This window comes from Hyaena hyaena, unplaced genomic scaffold (assembly GCF_003009895.1).
Source record: "Hyaena hyaena isolate Hyena2069 unplaced genomic scaffold, ASM300989v1 scaffold_45, whole genome shotgun sequence".
Lineage (NCBI taxonomy): Eukaryota > Metazoa > Chordata > Mammalia > Carnivora > Hyaenidae > Hyaena > Hyaena hyaena.
The window spans coordinates 3,050,608-3,071,094 of NW_024080677.1; the positions used below are offsets into that span (position 1 = coordinate 3,050,608).

General features: G+C 39.9%; 1 protein-coding gene across 4 annotated transcripts in view; it reads left to right on the forward strand.

The window, feature by feature from the left end:
• The window catches only part of ULK4 (unc-51 like kinase 4), a 567,394-nt gene that overhangs the window by 80,706 nt on the left and 466,201 nt on the right, over positions 1 to 20,487 (forward strand). For 2 of the 4 annotated variants that reach the window (XM_039230385.1, XM_039230387.1), the window contains exons 18-20: positions 2,308 to 2,415; positions 3,534 to 3,536; positions 6,666 to 6,749. In XM_039230385.1, coding sequence (XP_039086316.1) covers positions 2,308 to 2,415; positions 3,534 to 3,536; positions 6,666 to 6,749 — 195 coding nt within the window. The remainder of the gene's footprint in view (positions 1 to 2,307; positions 2,416 to 3,533; positions 3,537 to 6,665; positions 6,750 to 20,487) is intronic. The other 2 variants (XM_039230386.1, XM_039230388.1) reach the window with 2 other exon arrangements.

The following is a 20,487-nucleotide window of genomic DNA, read 5'->3' on the forward strand; positions in this document are numbered from 1 at the left end:
AATTCTGTGGAGATTCATCCAGGTTGTTTCATGTGTCAGTAGTTTGTCCCTTCTTATTGCCAATGGTACTCCATTAGCACTGTGTCTTTATTTTTTGCCAGTCAGATAGGTGTGTAGTGTTATCTCCTTGTGGTTTTAGTTTGTATTTCCTGAATCGCTCATGATGTTGAACATGTTTTCATGTGCTTATTTGTCACCTGTATATCTTCTTTGATACAGTGCCTGTGGTTTTGGTGTCCAGTCTGCCTTTTTACCTAGACCCTGAAGATTTTATCCCATTTCCTTCTCCCCTAGTTTTATAGTTTCGTGTTTTTCCTGTAAGTCCGTGATCCATTTTAAGTTAATATTTTGTATAAAGTGTTAGACTTAGGCTGAGGCTTATCTTTAATTTGTCCTTTGGCCAGTCTGTTATTCCAGCATCATTTGTTGAAAAGGCTATCTTTCCTTCATTGGATTGCCTTTGAACTTTTCTCTGAAATCAGTAGGCCATACTTGTCTAGAGCCATGTTTGGATTCTCTGTTCCGTTGATTGATATATCTGTCTCTTTGACAGTGCCACACAGTTTTGGTTACATTATCTATATAGTAAGTGTTGAAATCAGTTGGAATAATTTCAGTGCTTTTTTTCCTAAAATTGATTTGGCTATTCTAATTATTTTACCTTTACACATAAATTTTATTAAAAATTTTTCTAATGTTTATTTAATTTTGAGAGAGAGAGGGATACAGTGTGAATGAGGGAAGGGCAGAGAAAGAGAAAAACACAGAATCTGAAACAGGCTCCAGGCTCTGAGCTGTCAGCACAGAGCCTGACGTGGGGCTCGAACTCCTAGACCTTGAGTTTGTGACCTGAGCTGAAGTTGTACCCTTAACCGATGGAGTCACCCAGGCTCCCCTACTCTGGAAGTTTTTAAATGCTTACTCTCAGTTTCTATACTTAAATCTTCTTTGACAGGAAGAAATAGCCTTATCTGTGCACCACACTTTGAATTACACCGTTGTAAACTTTTTAAAAAAGTTTATTCATTTATTATTTCAGAGAGCAAGCAAGCAAATGCGTGTGCCCACACACAAGTGGGGGAGGGGCAGAGAGAGAGAGGGAGGCAAAGAATCTGAAGCAGGTTTCAGGCTCCAGGCTCTGAGCTGTCAGCCCAGAGTGTGGTTAGGGACTCAAATGCACAAACTGCAAGATCCAGACCTGAGCCGAAGTCTTATGCTTAACCAACTGAGTCACCCAGACGCCCCTGAATTACATTGTTTTACAGCAGTGCTTCCATATTTATTTATATTTATTTGTTTCAGAATGGGGCCATTCTATATGTGTCATTCTGAACCTACTCCATCCTACTTTATGGTTAAGTTTCATTAACCTGTGTTCTGGTGTATGAATTCTGGCAGTGAGTGTAACTTTCTTAGCATGATGCCTAGGAAATTAACTAGATTTAATAAACTAGCATACTGAATTTTTAAGTGGATTATATTGACACTTTGGTATAATATTTCCTACTCTGAGATTTTTGGAGGAATCACTTAAAAGTTTAAGGTGATGAGAAAGAATAAAATCCGGTCATTTGCAGCAACATGGATGGAACTGCTGCAGGGTATTATGCTAAGTGCAATAACTCAGTCAGAGAAGGACAGATGTCATTTGTTTTCACTCATATGTGAATCTTGAGAAACTTAACAGAAGACCATGGGGGAAGGGAAGGGGGGAAAATAGTTGTAGACAGAGAGAGAGGGAGGCAAACCATAAGAGACTCTTAAATACAGAGAACAAACTGATGGTTGGTGGGGGGAGGGGGAGGCTGGGCGATGGGCATGGAGGAGGGCACTCGTTGGGATGAGCCCTGGGTGTTGTATGGAAGCCAATTTGACAATAAATTATACTAAAAAATAAAAGTTTAAGGCAATGTAAGACTTGTTTTAAAGTCGGATGTGCTGGAGAGTAGCAGGGTCTGGCTACCGTGTGCCCAGATCCTGGTGAACTGGATGGAGACCTGCTGTCCCTCTTCAGTCTTCCCTTTCTTGCCTTCAGACACCAGTTGCCTCGCAGGATCAGTGGTAGAGTGAAAGCGCTTGGCAACTGACAAGTGCTCTATGTACGCGCCTTTCTTTCACCTGATATATTTTTACCTTTCTCTGGGGGCAGTTACTGCTGCTTCAGGAATAAGGCCCATATTTTGAAACTAATCTGGAAACTAGTTCTTAAAAATGGAGAGTGAATTTTGTTGAGTGTGTTGCCTTCTACATATAGGTTAAAGAACTAATAGATACTTATGAACTAATATCCCTTTTTTCCCTTTTCAGGCAATTACTGTCTTAACTGAATTAATTAGGGAGAACTTCAGAAACAGCAAATTAAAACAGTGCCTCTTGCCAACGCTTGGGGAGCTGATCTACCTCGTAGCCACCCAGGTGAGACCTTCTGATTAACTCTATTGCTGTTTGACGTGTTCTAACCTATCCTGGCTAACAGGTGTTAGTATCCTATACAAGTTGTTTTGACTTTGCCCCTCAGAGCATCATGTGTTGGAATCAGCTTGTCCAATTCTGCAAATCATTAACAAAAAAGAAAAAGTTACGGTGACTTTGCAGATCAATTTGGGAAGGAAGGACTGTTATCTTGATAATTTTGAGTCTTCTAATGCATATTTGGAATTGTATTGAATTTGTGTATTTTTTAAAATGTTTTTATTTTTGAGAGAGAGGGGAGTGAGCATGAGTGGGGGAGGGAGGCAGAGGGAAAGAGAGAAAGAATCCCAAGCAGGCTCCATGGTCAGTGGTCAGTGCAGAGCCTGACATGAGGCTCGATCCCATGAGCCTGGGATCATGACCAAGTTTTACAGGCCACAGAGTAAAAGCAAACTTACAGTGCTCAGCTTAGTCCTCATGCATGTAGGTATCTAACTTTTGGTTTGATTCTTTGTTTTCCTGTCATATCTCTGATGCATTGTGAGGATGTCAGAATAGAAAGAGTTGCTTTCATTAGAAAAGTGGTCAGGTACCTAGACAGCCATCTGATCCGGGATGAGAGTCTAGTGTAATTCTTTTTGTTGTTGTTGTTCCTATTATTATTATTATTATTTACCCCCCTCCAGCTTAATTGGGATGTAATTGGCATGCAGTCAACTGTACATGTTTAAAGATTATAATGTGATCAGTTTACACATGCACACACGCATGCGTGCACACGCACACACACACAGACCCCTGTGAAACCATCACCACAGTTCAGATAATGAACATGCCCATCATCTCTAAACCTTTTTCCACACTCTTTGTAATAATACCTCCCTCCTGCCCTTCTCCCTGCTCTCCGGCAACCCCTGATTGGCTTTCTGTCATACAGGCTAGTTTGCATTTTCTAGAATCTTTTGGAATCACACAGAATCCTATTTTTATTTGCTTTGAGAAGTAGATGCAGAGGATCATCTTCTTTGGTACCCACTTTAATCGGATATAAACTAAGCTATTTTAATAAAGGGATGGTTCTGTGGCATTTGATTTCAACTTAGGATAGCAAACTGGAAAAGGAAGTTAGGTTCCTGGGACCAAAATAATCCGTAACTTTTCATGAGATGAGGACTTTTGTGGAATTGTCCCTCTGAGTAGATGTGAACCTTCAAATCTCCTCTCAGTGCTGATGTAGCAAGAGTGACCTGACATGAGAGTGTATACTGTGTACAACACAGAGACCTGAGCCTTGCCCTGTTGGCTCTCTGGAAGCACCACAAGGTCACAGGCTTGAGGACAGAAGGGTCCAGAGTAGAATCGGCCGACAACATCGTGAAGCAGTATATTTATTGTTCATGTATTTTTTTCTTTTATCAGGGATGCCTCCCACCTTGAGCCCGGGTATTCCTATTTTGTCCAGCTGATAATGATCTTTCACCTGACCTGTTGTGAGAACTCTTATTAGATGTCCCCTTGCTTTGTTCTGTGTCTGTTACACTGTTAGCCACAGTGAGCCTGTTAGAAACACACAGGGGTCTACGGTGTGACTCCTCAGAGACTTCCAGCACTTCTCGCTCGTTGTCACAGCCAAACCCTGCCATTGACCTTGTAGGCCCCGGGGGCTGCCTTCCCAGTCCCTGTGTGACCTCATCCCTCACTGGCGTCCTGCTCCCTTTCTCTTCCCGCCACGCTGACCTCCCCACAGCTCTTTGAACCCGCCACGCCACACTCCTACCTCAACACCATTGCACTTACTGTTCGTCCTGCCGGCAGTGATTCTCCCTGAGATATTTGCGTTTTCTCTGTTCAGATCCCTCCAGAGAGACGCTGTGGAGTATGAGACAGGGCCACACTGTCTACTCTCTTCCTCTAGCTCCGTACCCCGCTCTGGTTTTCCGTATAGCAGTCCCCGCCATCTTGACTTACTTGTCTTGTTTTCTCCTCCCCCACCCACCTCTTCCTCTTCCTTCTTTCTCTTCTTCCTCTTCTTCTTTCCCCACTAAACACTGTTTAATAGTATTAAATTTTAATAGTATTGAAACAGAAAATTTATCAGTTCTGTTCATGGTTCTGTGACCATCGTTTAGAAGAATTCCTAGTACTCTGTAAGTGCTTTTATAATGCATGACCTGCACCAAGGCCAATGGGACAGGAGGGAAGTGAGCAAGGAGGCAGGGCTGGAGAGGCTGGCCAGGGCATATTCAGGAAGGACTCTGGATGAGTTGGATGTCTTCATCTTAAGCCTGAGAGCAAGGAGAAGTCACGAAGGTTTAAAAGAAGGGTAATGATGTCATCGGTTTCAGTGTCAGGAAGATGACTCTGGCTTAAAGGTGGAGAATGGATTGGAGAATGATAAGGAAAGATTCTGAACTGAAGTGAGAGTAAGCAAATAGGAGTGAAATTAAGTGTGAGAAGAGGGTGTTTCAGGAAAGAGGAAGTCAGCAGGGCTGAATGTAGCTTACGGTCCACAAAAAAGTATGGAAAAGAGCCTGTTGGATAGAGTGGCGTGAAAGTCTCCAGAAACTCAGCGTGAGCTGTTTTATATATTTATTTACTTTACTTCAAGCAAAGGAGTTGGAAGAAGGCATCCTGGGGTGTGCTGAGGGTCCCGCAGGAGGTAAGGAAGCTGGGACCGGCGATGTAAAGCGAGATTAGGTGTGAAAAGGAGTGGACAGACTGGAGACCGAAGGAGCCCTGTTTGGAAGATGCAGACAGTGAAGTTATTGTAGTGGAAATGGACAGGACTTGGAAGATGTAGCAGTATGAGGTAGACAGTGACGGAATGACCTTGAAGGAGGCAGGATGGGCATGGGATCCTGAGCCCATGTGGAAGGGGTGGAGGAGCATGTCCTGCTGCAACCACTGGGCGTAAGTAGCAGATGGCCTCAGTGTAGAAACGCGGGGAGCCTCTGTCTCACTCACGACTTCATGATCTCTGCGGCGGAGAAGAGTAGGTGCAGTGGTGGGGGGATCACAGTTATGAAGTGATCCTTTTTGAGATGGAAGTGGCCAGAGAGGAGCAGGATGCTGCAGAGTGAGAATGAAGCCCCTTGGGCTTGCTGATCTAAGTCATCCATGGGCTCTGTGGTCTGGGGTACACTTTGAGGAGCCCAGCTTCCTGAGCGCAGGCCTGGTGGGCATAAGCCACTGGCTCCCTCGGGAGTTGGTTTCCCAAGGGAAGGGAAAAGGACACACTGGAGGGGGAGGGGTGTTCAGGCTTTTGGCAGGAGGGATTAAATGATAGACCAGGGAATCTAATGGCTGTGGGGGAGGGTAGGTGGTAGATTATAGAAAGGTTGTGGTAGAGTGAGCTGGAAGTGTAAAAAGTTCTTTTTGGAGTTAAATTGGGTGCTGAATTAATGATTTTCAAGCTGGAGCAGTTGGGGATGATAATGTCTAACTTCTGACCATGTGTGCAATCCTGTGATGAAGCAAGGATATGGTTTTTTTAATGGGTCATAATTGTCATCATAGGTATAAAAAGCATATGGACCAGTAATGTACTGGTTCTAAAATTTGGATAGTCTTAAAGAGATATTTTCTCTAAACAGAACCTAATTTCTTTAGCCTTAAAGAGATTAATCCCTCCCACACCTTTCTGTGTGGTATGTGACTTATAATTTGATTTTGTTTGAGAAGTTACAGTAGGGTTTTTGTGGTTATTACCCTAATTTGGTTCGTATGTGAGAGAATCATTGCCGATATCATTAAAATCTCCGAACCCACTAGTCACATTTGCTTATTTTTTATTGGGTGCACTGTCTTACCAGGTAACATACTGCCTTTTGCTTGTGCTTGTGGGTTTTCCTGAGATATTCCTCAGAGCTGTGTGTTCTGTGCTTTCAAATCCTTTAAAATAATGGAATACCTTTTAGGTAGGAATATCTGTATTATCATCTACACTTATCAATAGAATGGTTTCTCTGCCAAGTGGATCATATTATCATTTCTCAGAGCTTTTTTTTCTTTTTTCTTTCTGGCTTCAAATGAAGGGGTCTGATGAATATCATATAGAATATGAGGAGAAACACCTTGTATGTACAGCGTAGTAAAAGTCTCCCTAACCGGGTCAGAATTGTCAAGTAGTGATCCTTTCAGTAGGGTATTAAGAAGCTTTAGATAGTTTGTGTATTTCAAACAGCCTTTTTCATGAACGGGTTAATATCTTTTGTGCCATTAGCTTCACTGCCTTTCCTTCCACTTCATTTTAGGAAGAAAAAAAAAAGCACCCTAGAGAATGCTGGGCTGTTCCCTCGGCTGCGTACACAGTGCTAATGAGGTGTCTTCGGGAAGGGGTAAGGCGCCTTTGTTGTCCTCTGTAGGCACCCGAGATTGTAATAACCCTTCCGGGGCTGTGTGACGAGTGTAGCCTGCAGCGGTGCAGGAGCTTGTCAGCCCGAGCCTCGCTCCTGCATTTAAATAATCCCGACAAGCCACTGTGAGCGAGTGACCCGCAGCGGAGCAAGTGCAAAAATGCACCAGCTCTCTCATTCACTTTCTGAAATGTCTTGCCTTTTAAAATATGATAGCAAACACAAGCAGCATAAGTAGCCTTTTCATACCATATTCTTAATCCCCCCTTGCTTTTCAGCTCCTCGATACACCAGTTCAGTAAGCAAGGTGTGTGCAGAGACTTTGCTGGGAGCCTCGAAAGCCCCATGATTAATCTTGTCAGCTTGCCATTTTGCGGTTCAGAAACAGGAACCTTCCACTCACATCCATTGATTTTAATATTAAGCAGTATTTATTACGTGATTTTATTTTTCAATTTATTCACTGTCCTTCCCATGCCATTGTTAATGGCCAGAAACCAGCCAGCTGGCCAACTACCCAATTGGCATGGGGAGCTCCTGTGTGTGACTTTGTAAAGAACGTAGTAGCCAACCTAAAAGGGTCACGTTTCTGTTTGCTTTAAACCATTTGACATTGTTTCACCCAAGGCAGAGCCATAGGCTAAAAACATTCCTTAAGGAATGAAAAAAATATGTCATGATAAACATCTTCTTTATGAGTTGCTGACTTCCTGCATTGTATGGTAACGGGGTGATGCTCCCAGCGCAAGGGAGCTCAGCACGGTGTTCCCCTAGTGACCCAGAAGGGAAGTTCGAACGCTTCCTAGCCCGTAGGGGTGGAGACGCCAGCTGGCATTAGGGGATCTGAATAAAGCCAGTAAATTGTACCGTATCAAAAATAGGAGAATTAAGTCATGTTTCTCTGTAGTCAAAAGACCTGTTTCAGCTTATCACTCAAGGCCTCAAGCGAGGCACACGCGGGGACACACAGATGAAGAGGTGAACGCTCTGTTCGCACACTGATCCCACCTATTGGGGGAGATCAGATAAAAACAAAGTGGATTATGTCAACTGTGTCACTGTGGATGCATAAAACTATGGGAACTCAAAGGAGAAAAGAAGTCTTCTAGAACTTATTTTCACAGTGTAAAGAAATTTGGAAAACTTTGTATCTTAATTTTTAAAACTAAGATTAATGTGCAGTAAAAGATTGCTAATTTGAGTCCATGCGGTTGTATTCTAATTGATTATCTTCTCCACCCCCCCTCCCCGCCCCGTGTTCTTCACTGTATGTGTAATAGGAAGAATGATGCCTGATATCCGTGTGTATTATTAAATAATTATTCCTAATCATTATGGTATTTTAGTAGCAAATGTGCCTTTTATTGTCTTGGTATGTACGACAGCTGCTGTGCATTTTTCATAAAGAGGGAGGGAAGTCCAGGACTCTAATTTATGAAAGTTTTGTTGTATATTTGAAAAATAATTAAATATGTGCATGGACAGCACATGCAGGTGTGTCTCGCTTTTCAAAGGTTCATGCTACACCACTTCACTTTTACAAACGACCCACATTAGTACTTGTTTTCTCTAATTGAAAGAAATCTGAAGAGGATTTCTGCTTCTACGAAAAAAGGCAAAAAGCAAAAACAGCTTTCAGGGTTTATTTTGCAGTGAGTTGTTACACAGGGAAGCAGGGGGAGTTCCCTGCCACGGCCCTCCCTTCCCCGGAAACTACATGCGTCATCTCAGCATCCAGCCACTGAGCCCACCGTGGCTTTGAACTGCACCTTTGAGCATCTGAGCTTTGTCTTGGTGTGTTTTCTGCATCCATTAACAAGACGTGTCCTAAGGTATCAGAGAAGCCTGAGAGAGGTTATTTTTGGGGTCTGGGAATACTCAAAACTGTTTCTATTTAAATTAATGGTGATTGCTCTTTGCTTTATGCCGTTTGGGCTTATTAAAGATTTCATAGGAACAAGGTACTTGTGGATAGTGGGAGAAAACTGAACTTGAACATGGTCTCTGTAACACAGATAAATTAGGCGGTGATTATTCCCCCTAAAAAAGGATTTCTTTATTTACAGAAATAACTGAATTGTAGCAGTTCTTTAGCATATATCTAATGTATTTAGGACATAGTTGAAGGTAAATAATTTTTAAACCTCTTATTTTCAACAATTTTTTCCATATCAAGAAACTGTTTTCCCAGCACCTACTGGTATTTCTTAATGTAGGGGTGTGTGTGTGTGTGTGTGTGTGTGTGTGTGTGTGTGTGAGAGAAATATATGTCATAAACAAAAGTATGTGAAATTGATGTCCATGGTTAAAAATACACTCTGATACACCAACTGTTTTTAAAAAAAAAAAAAAAAAAAAAAAAAAAGGCTGGTAACTTAGAGAATTCTTCTCTGTCCCTCTCAGGTTGTAGCTTGCTCTGGTCTTTCAAGGAGTAGCCACTATTCTGACTTTGTGAGAAACATCTCCAGGTTCTTCTTTATCACGTTTTCATCCTTGATTGGCTCTTACGGCTGAACTTTATATACATAAGTGGCACCAAATCCTGTGAAGACTTAATTCTTTTGTTCAAAATAAGTGGAGGTTGGTACATTGTGTGATCACACCAGTTGTGTGAACTATAGTTCACTTATACTACCGCACAGTATGTTGTTGGAATGTGCCTCAGTACACACATACACACATGTGTGTATCAGATTGTATTCCCACCAGTAGGGTATAGGAGTATCCTTTAAGCCACATCTTGAACATTTGATATAGTCAGACTTTAAATTTTTGTCAGTCTCCTAGGCATTAAATGTTTTCTCATAATAGTTTTAATATGCATTTTTGTGATTACTAATATGCCCACCATCCTTTTTAATTTATCTCATTTTGATTTTTTTTTAAAAATATTTTTATTTATTTATTTATTTCTAGGAGAGAGAGAGACAGCGTGAGCAGGGGAGGGTCAGAGAGAGAGGGAGACACAGACTCGGAAAGGCTCCAGGCTCTGAACTGGCAGTCAACACAGAGCCCGACGCGGGGCTCGAACCCACGAACCGCGAGATCATGACCAAAGCGAAAGTCGGACGCTCAACAGACTAAGCCACCCAGGCGCCCCTTGATTTTGTTTTTTTGGTGGAGGAGGTTTCTGTTGCTTTGTGGGAATTCTGTACACTGCCTCCCTTACCAAAAGCCTCTTATTATGAAGTGTTTGAAATACTAGAAAAGGAAAGAAAATTATAATGACCTTTATTTCCATCACTTTGTTCCAAGAGTTTTTTTTTTTTTTTAATGTTTTTTATTTATTTCTGAGAGAGAGAGAGAGAGAAAGACAGCGTGAGCAAGGGAGGGTCAGAGAGAAGGAGGTACAGAATCTGAAACAGGCTCCAGGTTCTGTCAGCACAGAGCCCAACGTGGGGCTCGAACCCACATTGAGATCATGACCTGAGCCGAAGTTGGATGCTTAACCGACTCAGCCACCCAGGCGTCCCTGTTTCAAGAGTTTCTTTAAAAAATATTTTGCTGTCCTTGCTGTGTTGTGAGATAGGTGTGTATGTATATATTCATGGGTACACACATTTATTATTCATTCATATTCACTTATTTTCTGAACTGTTTGAAACAATGTAGATGTCATTAGTACTTCATCCATTGGAATTTTTATGTATTTTGGATTAGTATCTTTTGTTGTTTACATGTGTTACAGATACTTTCTAATTTGTGGTTGGGCTTTTCAGTTTCTTTACAATGTCTGTTGATAAGCAGAAGTTCCTCATTTTAATATAGCTAAATTTTTATCAATCTGTTCTGTTATGATTTGTGCTTTTTGTGTCTTGTATGCTTCTCCACTTCACCGTCATTAGATGGTCTATTCCATTTTCTTCTAAAAGTTTTATTATTTTTCCTTTTTCTATTTAGAACCTTAATCTATTTGTAATTGTTCTGTGTGTGTGCTGCTACATATGGGTAGTTTTATCTTTTATCTTTTTAAAAAGGTTTTTTATTTTTGAGAGAGAGAGAGTGTATGGGCAAGGGTGGGGCAGAGGGAGGGAGCGAGAGAATCCCAAGAAGGCCCCTCACTGTCAGCACAGAGCCTGGCGCAGGGCTTGAACTCACAAACTGTGAGATCATGATCTGAGCTGAATTCAGGAGTCTGACATTTATCCAACTTAGTCACCAAGGCACCCCTGGGTAGTTTTATCTTTAAAAATAAATATAGGAGATCAGTTTTTCCAGGCGTTTTAAAATGAGAAAGTCACCCTCTCCCTACTGCTCTGGAGTGTCACCTTGTCATATCAGTGTCTTTTCCTTGCCTCTGTTTAGTTCTCTTGGTCTATTATCTGCCTCTATGTCATACTGTCTAAATTAATACTTTGTGTTATTTAATACGAATTAAGGATATGAGGAGTTTTCTCCTACTACCATAATCTCTTTCAGGAGTTTCTTAGTTAATTTTGTTCCTTTCACTTGCATACAGTTTTTAGTTTCACCTTTTCAGGTACACCTGTTGTGATGTTATGAACACATCTGCAGATAAATTTGAGAGTTAGTTGATATTAGCAGAAAATGGAAGGGTATACTCAATGAGAAGACTAATAATAGGACAATAACACATTTGGTTAAAAAATGATGATAACTGATTGCAGTTCCTTTGAATTCTTGATCAAATTCAGCTAATATGTTTATTGCTTAAGCTAACTCTCAGATGTAGGTCCCATTCTTTACAGCTAAAATTTATGAAACATCTATTATGTACTGCTAGGTGTAGGAAGGGTAAAGATAAATTAAGATGCTGCCCTACCTTCATTTTTTAGGAAAGAGAAAATTTTTTTATCCTTAGTTCTGTATACCATGCTTTTTATTGTTGTTCTCGTAACTTCATTTGGTTTCGTTTCTTGTGTACTCACTAAGACATTTCAGGCTATTAACTTTTCTCTCCATCTAGTGCTAGCTGTATTTCACTAGTTTTGACATGTAGTGTTTCCATTATTGCTATTTTATTGGTAGTCTCTAGTTCTGGTTTTAAATTTGTCCTTGATCCAGGGTTGTTTGAGATGGTTAAAACTTTTTCAGGTGGGTGGGATTTTATTGCCTCTTCTTTTCCTGTTAAAATAACAAAGTTGCATTACCTTATTGTCAAGAAAGTGGTTTGTCTTGTTTCTTTTTGGATTAAAAAAAATTGTGGTAAAATACATAAAACATAAAACTAAGACACTTTGACCACTAAGTATATAGTTCCTTGGTATGGGGCACATTCACATAGTTGTGCTATTTCTGTTGTTTTATTTTTTTAAGGACTTTTAATAGTTTATTGTCAAGTTGGTTTCCATATAACACCCGGTGCTCATCCCCACAAGTGCCCTCCTCCGTGCCCGTCACGCCCCTTCCCCTCCCCCCACCCCCATCAGCCCTCAGTGTGTTCTCAGCATTCGGGAGTCTCTCATGGTTTGCCTCCCTCTCCCCCACCATTCCCCCCTTCTTCTCCTATTTCTGTTGTTTTAAATATATTGAGATGTTCTTTTGCCTCAATTACTGAATTTTTTTTCCACATAAAAACTTTGTAATGTGTCTTGTTTGTAATATGGGCCTCTTTGTAATATAGGCCATTGATAGGGTTTTTAGCCTTCTTCTTTCTTTAATTTCTGCATTGGGAAGAAAGCAGTAGAGAAATTTTACTTCATTCTAATTTGATGTGTAGACTTCTTAGAAGCCATTTGCCGTTTTAAATTATAAAGTTTTTTTGTTCAGAATGCATACAGAATTAGCTTTGCCAGGAGTTATTTATAGGTGTTAAAAGAATAAAGCGTTTTCTAGTCAAATACTTTGAGACACTAGATTAACCAAAGTTGAGCAGTTTTATTTGTTGCTGATATTTTTCAGAGCTTGTATTTATGAATCTATTGGGAGAATAGTGTATACCACATTTTCAAAGTAATTTGCCCACAGACCTACCCTATCCCCTGGTATGTTGTGTGATGCACTGTGGGAGAGGAAGCTGTGGGTTTACACTGGGAGTGTCAGGAGCTTAAGATCGTTTTCAGTAGGTTTTCTCTTTTTAAAGTTGCTGAAGATATTATGACAGTGTTTTCTAAACAACCCACTTTCTGAACATCGTTTCTATAATTTTAACAATGGTGATAGAGGTATGAGTCAGATGTTGTCCTTGTGACAGATGTCAGTGCTTAGAGGGAGAGAGGGAAAGTATTTAGAGAGTAACAGACCTATGGTGTGTCACACAGTGATAGGAAGATCTTACATGACTGTTGAAAAAGGAGTGTGGCAGTGTGGAAGGTAAGGTATCTATGAGGATACTGATCAGTTTCAGAGTTGGGGCTGGCATTTCAAAGACCTTGAGCTGAGTGAGAGTCAGAGGATGTGGATTTCAGTCCCACATGTGCTACTCGTCAGTGGTTTGGTGTTGGCCGAGGTCTGGGTGACCCACCTGGTGGTATTTCCTGTATAGGAGGGTACTTGTGCTTCATAATCTTCCACGAGCTTCTGACTTGGGCCCCCTCTGAGTCTGACAACTTTCCTTTCCATTGCTTTGACCTTAATGTGTGTACGGTAGTAAGGAGCAGTTCCCTCCTTGGGGTCATTGCTGTATTAATCTCAGGAATATTTGGCAATAACCTTACATGATATATGTTTATATGTGCGTGGGAAAGGAAGGTGAGAAAGCTGACCTTTCTTTTAGGTATTTGTTTATTTTTATATTAATTTTTTTTTAAACATTGATTTATTTTTGAGGGACAGAGACAGAGTGTGAACAGTGGAGGGGCAAAGAGAGAAGGAGACACAGAATTCGAAGCAGGCTCCAGGCTCTGAGCTGTCAGCACAGAGCCTGATGAGGGGCTTGAACCTATGAACCATGAGATCATGACCTGAGCCAAAGTCAGGCATTTGACTGAGCCACCCAGACACCCTTGAAGTGTTTATTTTTATCTGGGTAGCTAGCAGCCTATTATTTTACAGTGACAAGCCAGAGCCAGCTCCTAGAGAATTTCCACATATTTAGAGGAGAAGATTAATTTGTATATTTGTATCTAATCAACCACATCTTTTTTGATAACTTGCATAATAGTCTGTGTATGATTATAGGTGCTGAATTCACATGGCATAGGTTGTAGTTAAAAATATGAGGTCCAAAAAACATATAAATTGTGGGTTTTATTTCTTTTTGAATAATAGTTTATTAGATAATTTTGAAGTAACACTTATTTTAAGAGGACATTTAATTTGAATTTTTAAATTAGAGTTCTCTTTCTTTTTTATAAATGAAAACTAATGGTAGAGTTGCTTTTGTGTTTAATTAGAAAACACAAGGCTTGAATTAGAAGTACTAGAGATGTTAGACATTATGTGTATTATCTTTGAATTGTTTTAGACCTAAAGCAAAGGGAAAAATTAGTTAAAATTCTTGGTTTTTGATATAAAAGTGGAAATGTTGAATTAGATCTTCTGATTTCGTTACTGTCACAGTTTAATGTTCTGATAAAGAAATGTGTGTGCCTCAACATCAGATTCTTTCTGGGTGCTCAGCACTCTGTTGGCGTTTCTGCAGTGAGAGTTGGCAACACGTATGTGGACTATGAAGGATCCAGTTTTTCTTTATTACTAGCCATAATTTTTCCTTGTGGTTGGGTACGGTGTATTTTATTGCTGGTACATGACAAGGAAGGGCTCCTGAGACTCCCTCTTCTTCAGGAGATCTGGGATGGAAACTGTGTAGAGGTTAAGAGATTCTCAGTATGTTGGGGGTTGAGTTGGGACGCGGACTCCCAGCACCCAAGGGCATCTCTCTTCCTCTTGCTATAGGGCTGGTGGTTCAGGGGGCTTCTACTCTTAGGAGGCCATGGGGACCAGAAGGTCCACCACCTGGTTACCGTAGCCATATTTATTGTCATAGCAGAAAATGAGCTTGACATTGAGAGCAATGCCAGCCCTAATATTGAAGGTGGAAGAGTGGGTGTCACTGTTCAAGTTGCAAGAGATAGCCCAGTCCTCAGTGTAGCCCAGGGTGCACTTGAGGGGGCCTTCCCATGCCTGCATTACCACCTTGATGTCATCCTGTTTGGCAGCTTTCTCAAGGCATCGGGTCAGATCCATGACTGACAGGTTGGAGGTGCGGACATGGAAGGCCACTCAACTCAGGGATGACCCTGCCTATAACTGTGGTGGTGCCAGTAGAAGCAGGGATGGTGTTATGGGGAGCCTCTTGGCTTTCATGCCACAGCTTCCCAGAGGGATTGTCCACAGTCTTCTGGGTGGCAGTGATGGCATGGAGTCATGAGTCATGATTCTCTCCATGATGCCGAAGTTGTCATGGATGATCTGTTATGGAGGGGCCAAGAAGTTGGGGATGCAGGAAGCATTGCTGATAGTCTTCTCATGGTTCATGCTCATTACAAACATGGGGACCGCAGCAAAAGCAGGAGAGATGATGACCCTCTGGGCCCCACCCTTCAAGTGAGCCCCAACATTCTCAATGGTGGTGAAGACCCCGATGGACTTGACAACATATTTAGCACTAGCATCACCCCATTTGATGTTGGTGGGAAATAGGCTTTCCATCAATGACAAGGTTTCTGTTCTCAGCCTTGATTGTGCTGTTGAATTTGCTGTGGATGGAATACTAGAACATGTGGACTGTATAGTTAAGGTCAGTGAAAGGGTCACTGATGGTGACTATATCCAAGTTGTCAGAGTTAAAAGCAGCCCAGGTGACCAGGCACCCAAAACAGCCAAATTAATTTACTCTGACCTTCACCATCGTGTCTTGGGGACACGACTGGCCCGGCATCAGAAGTCGTGAGTGTCTGTTGAATGGGGAGGACCAGAGAGCCACTATCTGTAATGTTTTGAATCCTATTCAGTAAGAGGCAAAAGGACTCCTTAAGGATGGAGTAACCTAATGTGTCTTGAAGTAAACGATTCAGAATGGCATGAGGAAGTGGTCCTGTTAGTACCAAGTGAGATAGATCAGCTTCCAGGGAGGTGGTGTGGGTAAGAAGACGAAGCATGGCATTTTACATGCAAGGGTGAGGTGGCATCTCATCTCCTCCTGTGGCAGGTGACTTCACAGAGGTTTCAGAGTTTGGCTTTGCTGAGCTCAGTATGTAAAAACTGGTGAAACATCAGTTATACCTTTCAAGAATTTATATTGGTTGGATTTCTGTTTAAATTTTTGATATTCTTTTGACTTACTCTTATCCCATTACATGTTTTGTAGTCTTAATAAATCCTTGGGGCACCTGGGTGGCTCAGTTGGTTAAGTGTCTGACTTCAGCTCAGGTCATAATCTTGCAGTCGGTGAGTTTGAACCCTGTGTTGGGCTCTGTGCTGACAGCTCAGAACCTGGAGCCTGCTTTGGATTCTGCCGCTCTCCCCCCACCCCCTGCTCCTTCCACACTCATGCTCTGTCTTGCTTTGTCACTCAAAAATAAATAAATGTTAAAAAAAAAAAATCCTGTAGCGCTTCTGTTTCTTTCTCATTTAATACCTATCCTTATAGTTTTTTCTACTTATCTTTTTATTATTATTTTTAGCTTATGGTATCATATTTAGAGGAAATGGTATATGTATGATTTCGATCATTTAGGATTTGTTGAGACTTCTTTCATGACTTAGTATGTGTGTATATTCAGGGGGAAAAAAGGTGAATTGTGCCATTGTTGTATAATGTGGTTTTTTTCTGTCCATTAGGTCAGGCTTGTTAATCCGATTGATAGGGATATAAATCTTCTATATCTATGCTGATTGCTTTTTGTCTATCTTATCAGCTATGGAGATATGTTTTTAAATACTTTCTTTGTTAGGATTGCAAATTTGTTATATTTTGATTGGTTATTAATATATAAAAATTTAGATTATATTTCCCTTGGTTTATTGACATTTTTATCATTATGTTGTTTCCTTAAAAAATCAACAGTAATGCTTTTTGTCCAAAGCCTATGCTGTCTGATATTAATTTGGTTATACCTTATTTTTAGCCTTTCTAGTTGAATAAATTTATTTTTAAATTTTTACATTTTTAAAATTGTTTTTACTTATTTTTGAAAGGAAGAGACATAGCATAAGTTAGGGAGGGACAGAGAGGAAGACACAGAATCTGAAGTAGGCTCCAGCCTCTGAGCTGTCACCATAGAGCCTGATGCAGAGCTCGAACTCACAAACTATGAGATCAGGACCTGAGCTGAAGTTGGATGCTTAACCGACTGAGCCACCCGGGTGCCCCAGATAAATTTATTTTTGATGTATTTCTTCATACTGTGTTTAACAAAATTTCTGCTTCATAGTTTTTCTTTAGTATTTAGTCCATTTATGTTTATTGTAGTTGTTGGTATAGTTGTATTTATAGCTGGCATCTTATTTTGTGCTTTTTTTTGTTTTGTGTTTATTTTTTATTCATGTCCTTTTGATTGCTTTTTTAATGATTACTTTTATTCTTTTAGTGGCTATTTTGTTCCTCTTGTTGAAATACATTTTTTTCCTGTGAATACAATTGTGGGTTGGCAGTATTTTTAACAATTAAAGATATTGTTTTAGTGTCTTCTGACTGCAACAAATTAGCTGCTAGACCAACTATGGCTCTTTTGAAGGAGATACTCTGTGAATCAAGTGAGGGCCTACTTATGTTTTTAGCCTTTGGACTTTTTTTTCTGCCATCTCTTCTCCCTAACACCCACCTTTGGCCCCCAATTCAGATCAGTGGGGGAATCGGGGAAATGGGAGAGTTATTTTTTGTTAATCTCTGTTATATTTGGTTGTAGCCACTGGGAGCTCTAGCTTGACTTGGTGCTGGGTATGCATCTAACTTCCAACCTCTCCATCTCTCTCATTCCTTTTGTTCACTTTGTTAGACAAGTGCTCTCAGTGTAAACATCAGCTTAAGTGCTGATGGGTGGGTGCTTCTCATGGTACCTCTCAGCGTTCTTACCTATTCAGTCACTGGCCTAACAATTTGGTCCTAGTTCACTGATGCTTTTAAGAAGGTTTGTTTATTTTTTTATTTTAAATTTAGCATTTGGAATGCTTTTAGAGGGACAGAGTTGTTCAGATATCTAGCCTGCTATATTGTAAGAAATAGAAATCCTGTTTTCTTGATTTAATGAGTTACAGTAAACCAGGGAAAATAAAGTCCAGATACCTTGGAGTCTTTAGAAGAGAGATCATAGTTTTACTAAATCAACAAATGTGAAAATAGTGTCAATATTTTTTTGAGGAGAGAAGGGGCAGGGGGACAGGGAGAGAGAGAATCTTACAGGCTCCATGCCCTGCACAGAGCCTAATGTGGGGTTCAATCTCATAACTGTGAGATCATGACTTGAGCTGAAATCAATAGTCAAGTGCTTGCTTAACAGAATGAGACACCTAGGCACCTCTAATGTCAATATTTTAGATGTTAATTTTAGTATTCCTTTTTGAAAAAGTAGGCATGTAGACTAAAATAACATTGGCAGCAAAGTTTTTTTAAGAGTGCCCACAATAGATTATTAGATCTACTTAACATTATTAAAAATCTGTGCAACTCTTCATTAATAAGCATCATCATTATAAACTTATTTTCATAGTATCATTCCCTAATCACCATAACTTTTATCCTCATAATATGATAAAATGGGTCTTTGATTTGAGTGATGGATATTAGTTCAGTCCAGTTATCCCTTCTGAAGAGTTAATTAAGCAGAAAATAACACCAATCTTATTGCTTGTATTGCATCTCACAGGGGATTTCAGAGGGACTAGAATAGCTCTTTTCAGGTAGTAGCAAGTTGAATTGAACTGACAGCCTCACCGAGTTTATAGAGCACTAGATGACATATGGCTCCTTTCCAACCTGAGTGCTAAAATAGTGGTGGTTTTTCAGTACTAGGAATGAGTCCTCTAGGAATTGACTGACGCTTGTTGAAAGCACATGTTAAGGTATTTGAGAGAGTCCTTCCATAGCACTTTGCCCCACCTCTACATGCAGGGCAAAGGTTTCAGAACCTAATGAGAAGACACAGAAAAGGCATAAAGGACAAAAATATCATACATGTATGTACTGAGAGTTAGGGTGGAGGATGTAGTTTAATACTTGTGGGCCAGTAGGTGTCCTTATATTGCACTCCCACATCAGGGAATCTTTGCAGCACTCAGGTACAGATGCACTCTCCAGGTGGGGTGCTTATCTAGATAAGACTTGAGATGGGGAATATGAGAAAACAGCTCTGTGTGGGTGGATCTGGACTCAAGGAAAAAGGGGCAGGAGTTGAGCTGAGCAGTTAGGCATGCTCCATTTATTCTTTTCAAATTTACCGACTAGGCGAAGCATTTTGTTTTCTCTTGGGTATAATGAATAAAGGAACAGAGAAAGGATGAAAGGCCAGAGAAAGGATGAAAGGCTTATATCAATTCATTCTAGCCACATGGAAGGAAACATCAGGAATGGGGAGGAAGCATTGAAGAAGTTCAGGTAGCTTTAAAACTCTTTCTAGCAACCTTACAACTCCTACTTTATGATATTTATAATTGGAAGAAAAGCTAACATATTAAAAATATATTACTTAAAAATATACTATTTTTTATGACCTAGGTTAAGTGTCCATGTATGTTATGCAATTTCCAAACTGACTTGTGTGTTATTATTTTTATAGTTGAAGAAGCTACAGCACAGAGGTGAAAATGTCCAAGGATATATAGCTAGTAGAATGTAAAACAGTGGTTTGAACCTAGATATAACTAGTATCTTCCCATTTTTTTTGCATTTTCATGAAAAATATATAATTTTTTGTTTGAAAAAGTATACATATGTACTATAACAATTCAAGCAATGTCTAAAGTAGAATTATTGGACCCCACAACTCACACCTATTATACTCACCATTAACAGGTATTGTATCTCTTTCTATGCCCTTTTTTTAACTTAGATATTTACATATGCATAATTTCTTGTTAAATGGGATTATATTCTACATACAATTTTTAATGTAGATTTCAATATTTGAATTGACACGTAACTTACATAAAATACTCAGATATTCAGGGTGTGTGTATTGCAAATATTTTTTCCCAGCCTAAGACATTATGAGGCAATAATGTTGTCATTTTGAGCAGAAGTTTACAATTTTTATGAGGGTTAATTTAACAATTTTTTCTTTTATGCTTATGCCTTTTTCCTAACAAAGCTTTGCCCGCCCGATACTCTTTATGATCTTGAAAAGAAGCTTTTTTGCTTTCGCTTTCCCATTTAAGTCTGTGACTAATCTCAGATTAACTCATGAATATAGAGTTATTTTGGGATGTTTTATGGTTCATTGTATACTCTAACATGGTAATGTTTTGTGGGATCTTGAAAAGAATATTGTATTTTACTCTTGTTGAGTATTCTGTCAGTGTCAAAGTTGGTTGATAGTGTTATCTTTCTGAATCCTTACTGACTTTCTGGCTGCTTGTTCTGTCAGTTATTGAGAAAAGCGTATTGAATTTCCCAGCTAAAATTGTGGATTTTTCTATTCTCTCAATTTTATCAGTTTTTGCTTCAGGTATTTTGAAGTTCCATTATTAAGGAGCATAAATAATTAGGATTGTTCTATTTTCTTGTTGAATGACTTTTTTTTATTAATCTCTGTGAAATGACCTTGCTCCCTTGGAGATACTCTTTGCTCTGAAATCTTGTTTCTTTTGGAATCTACTTTTCTGAGTAGTATAGCCACTCTAGCTTTCTTCTGGTTCATGTTAGCATGATATATATTTCCCA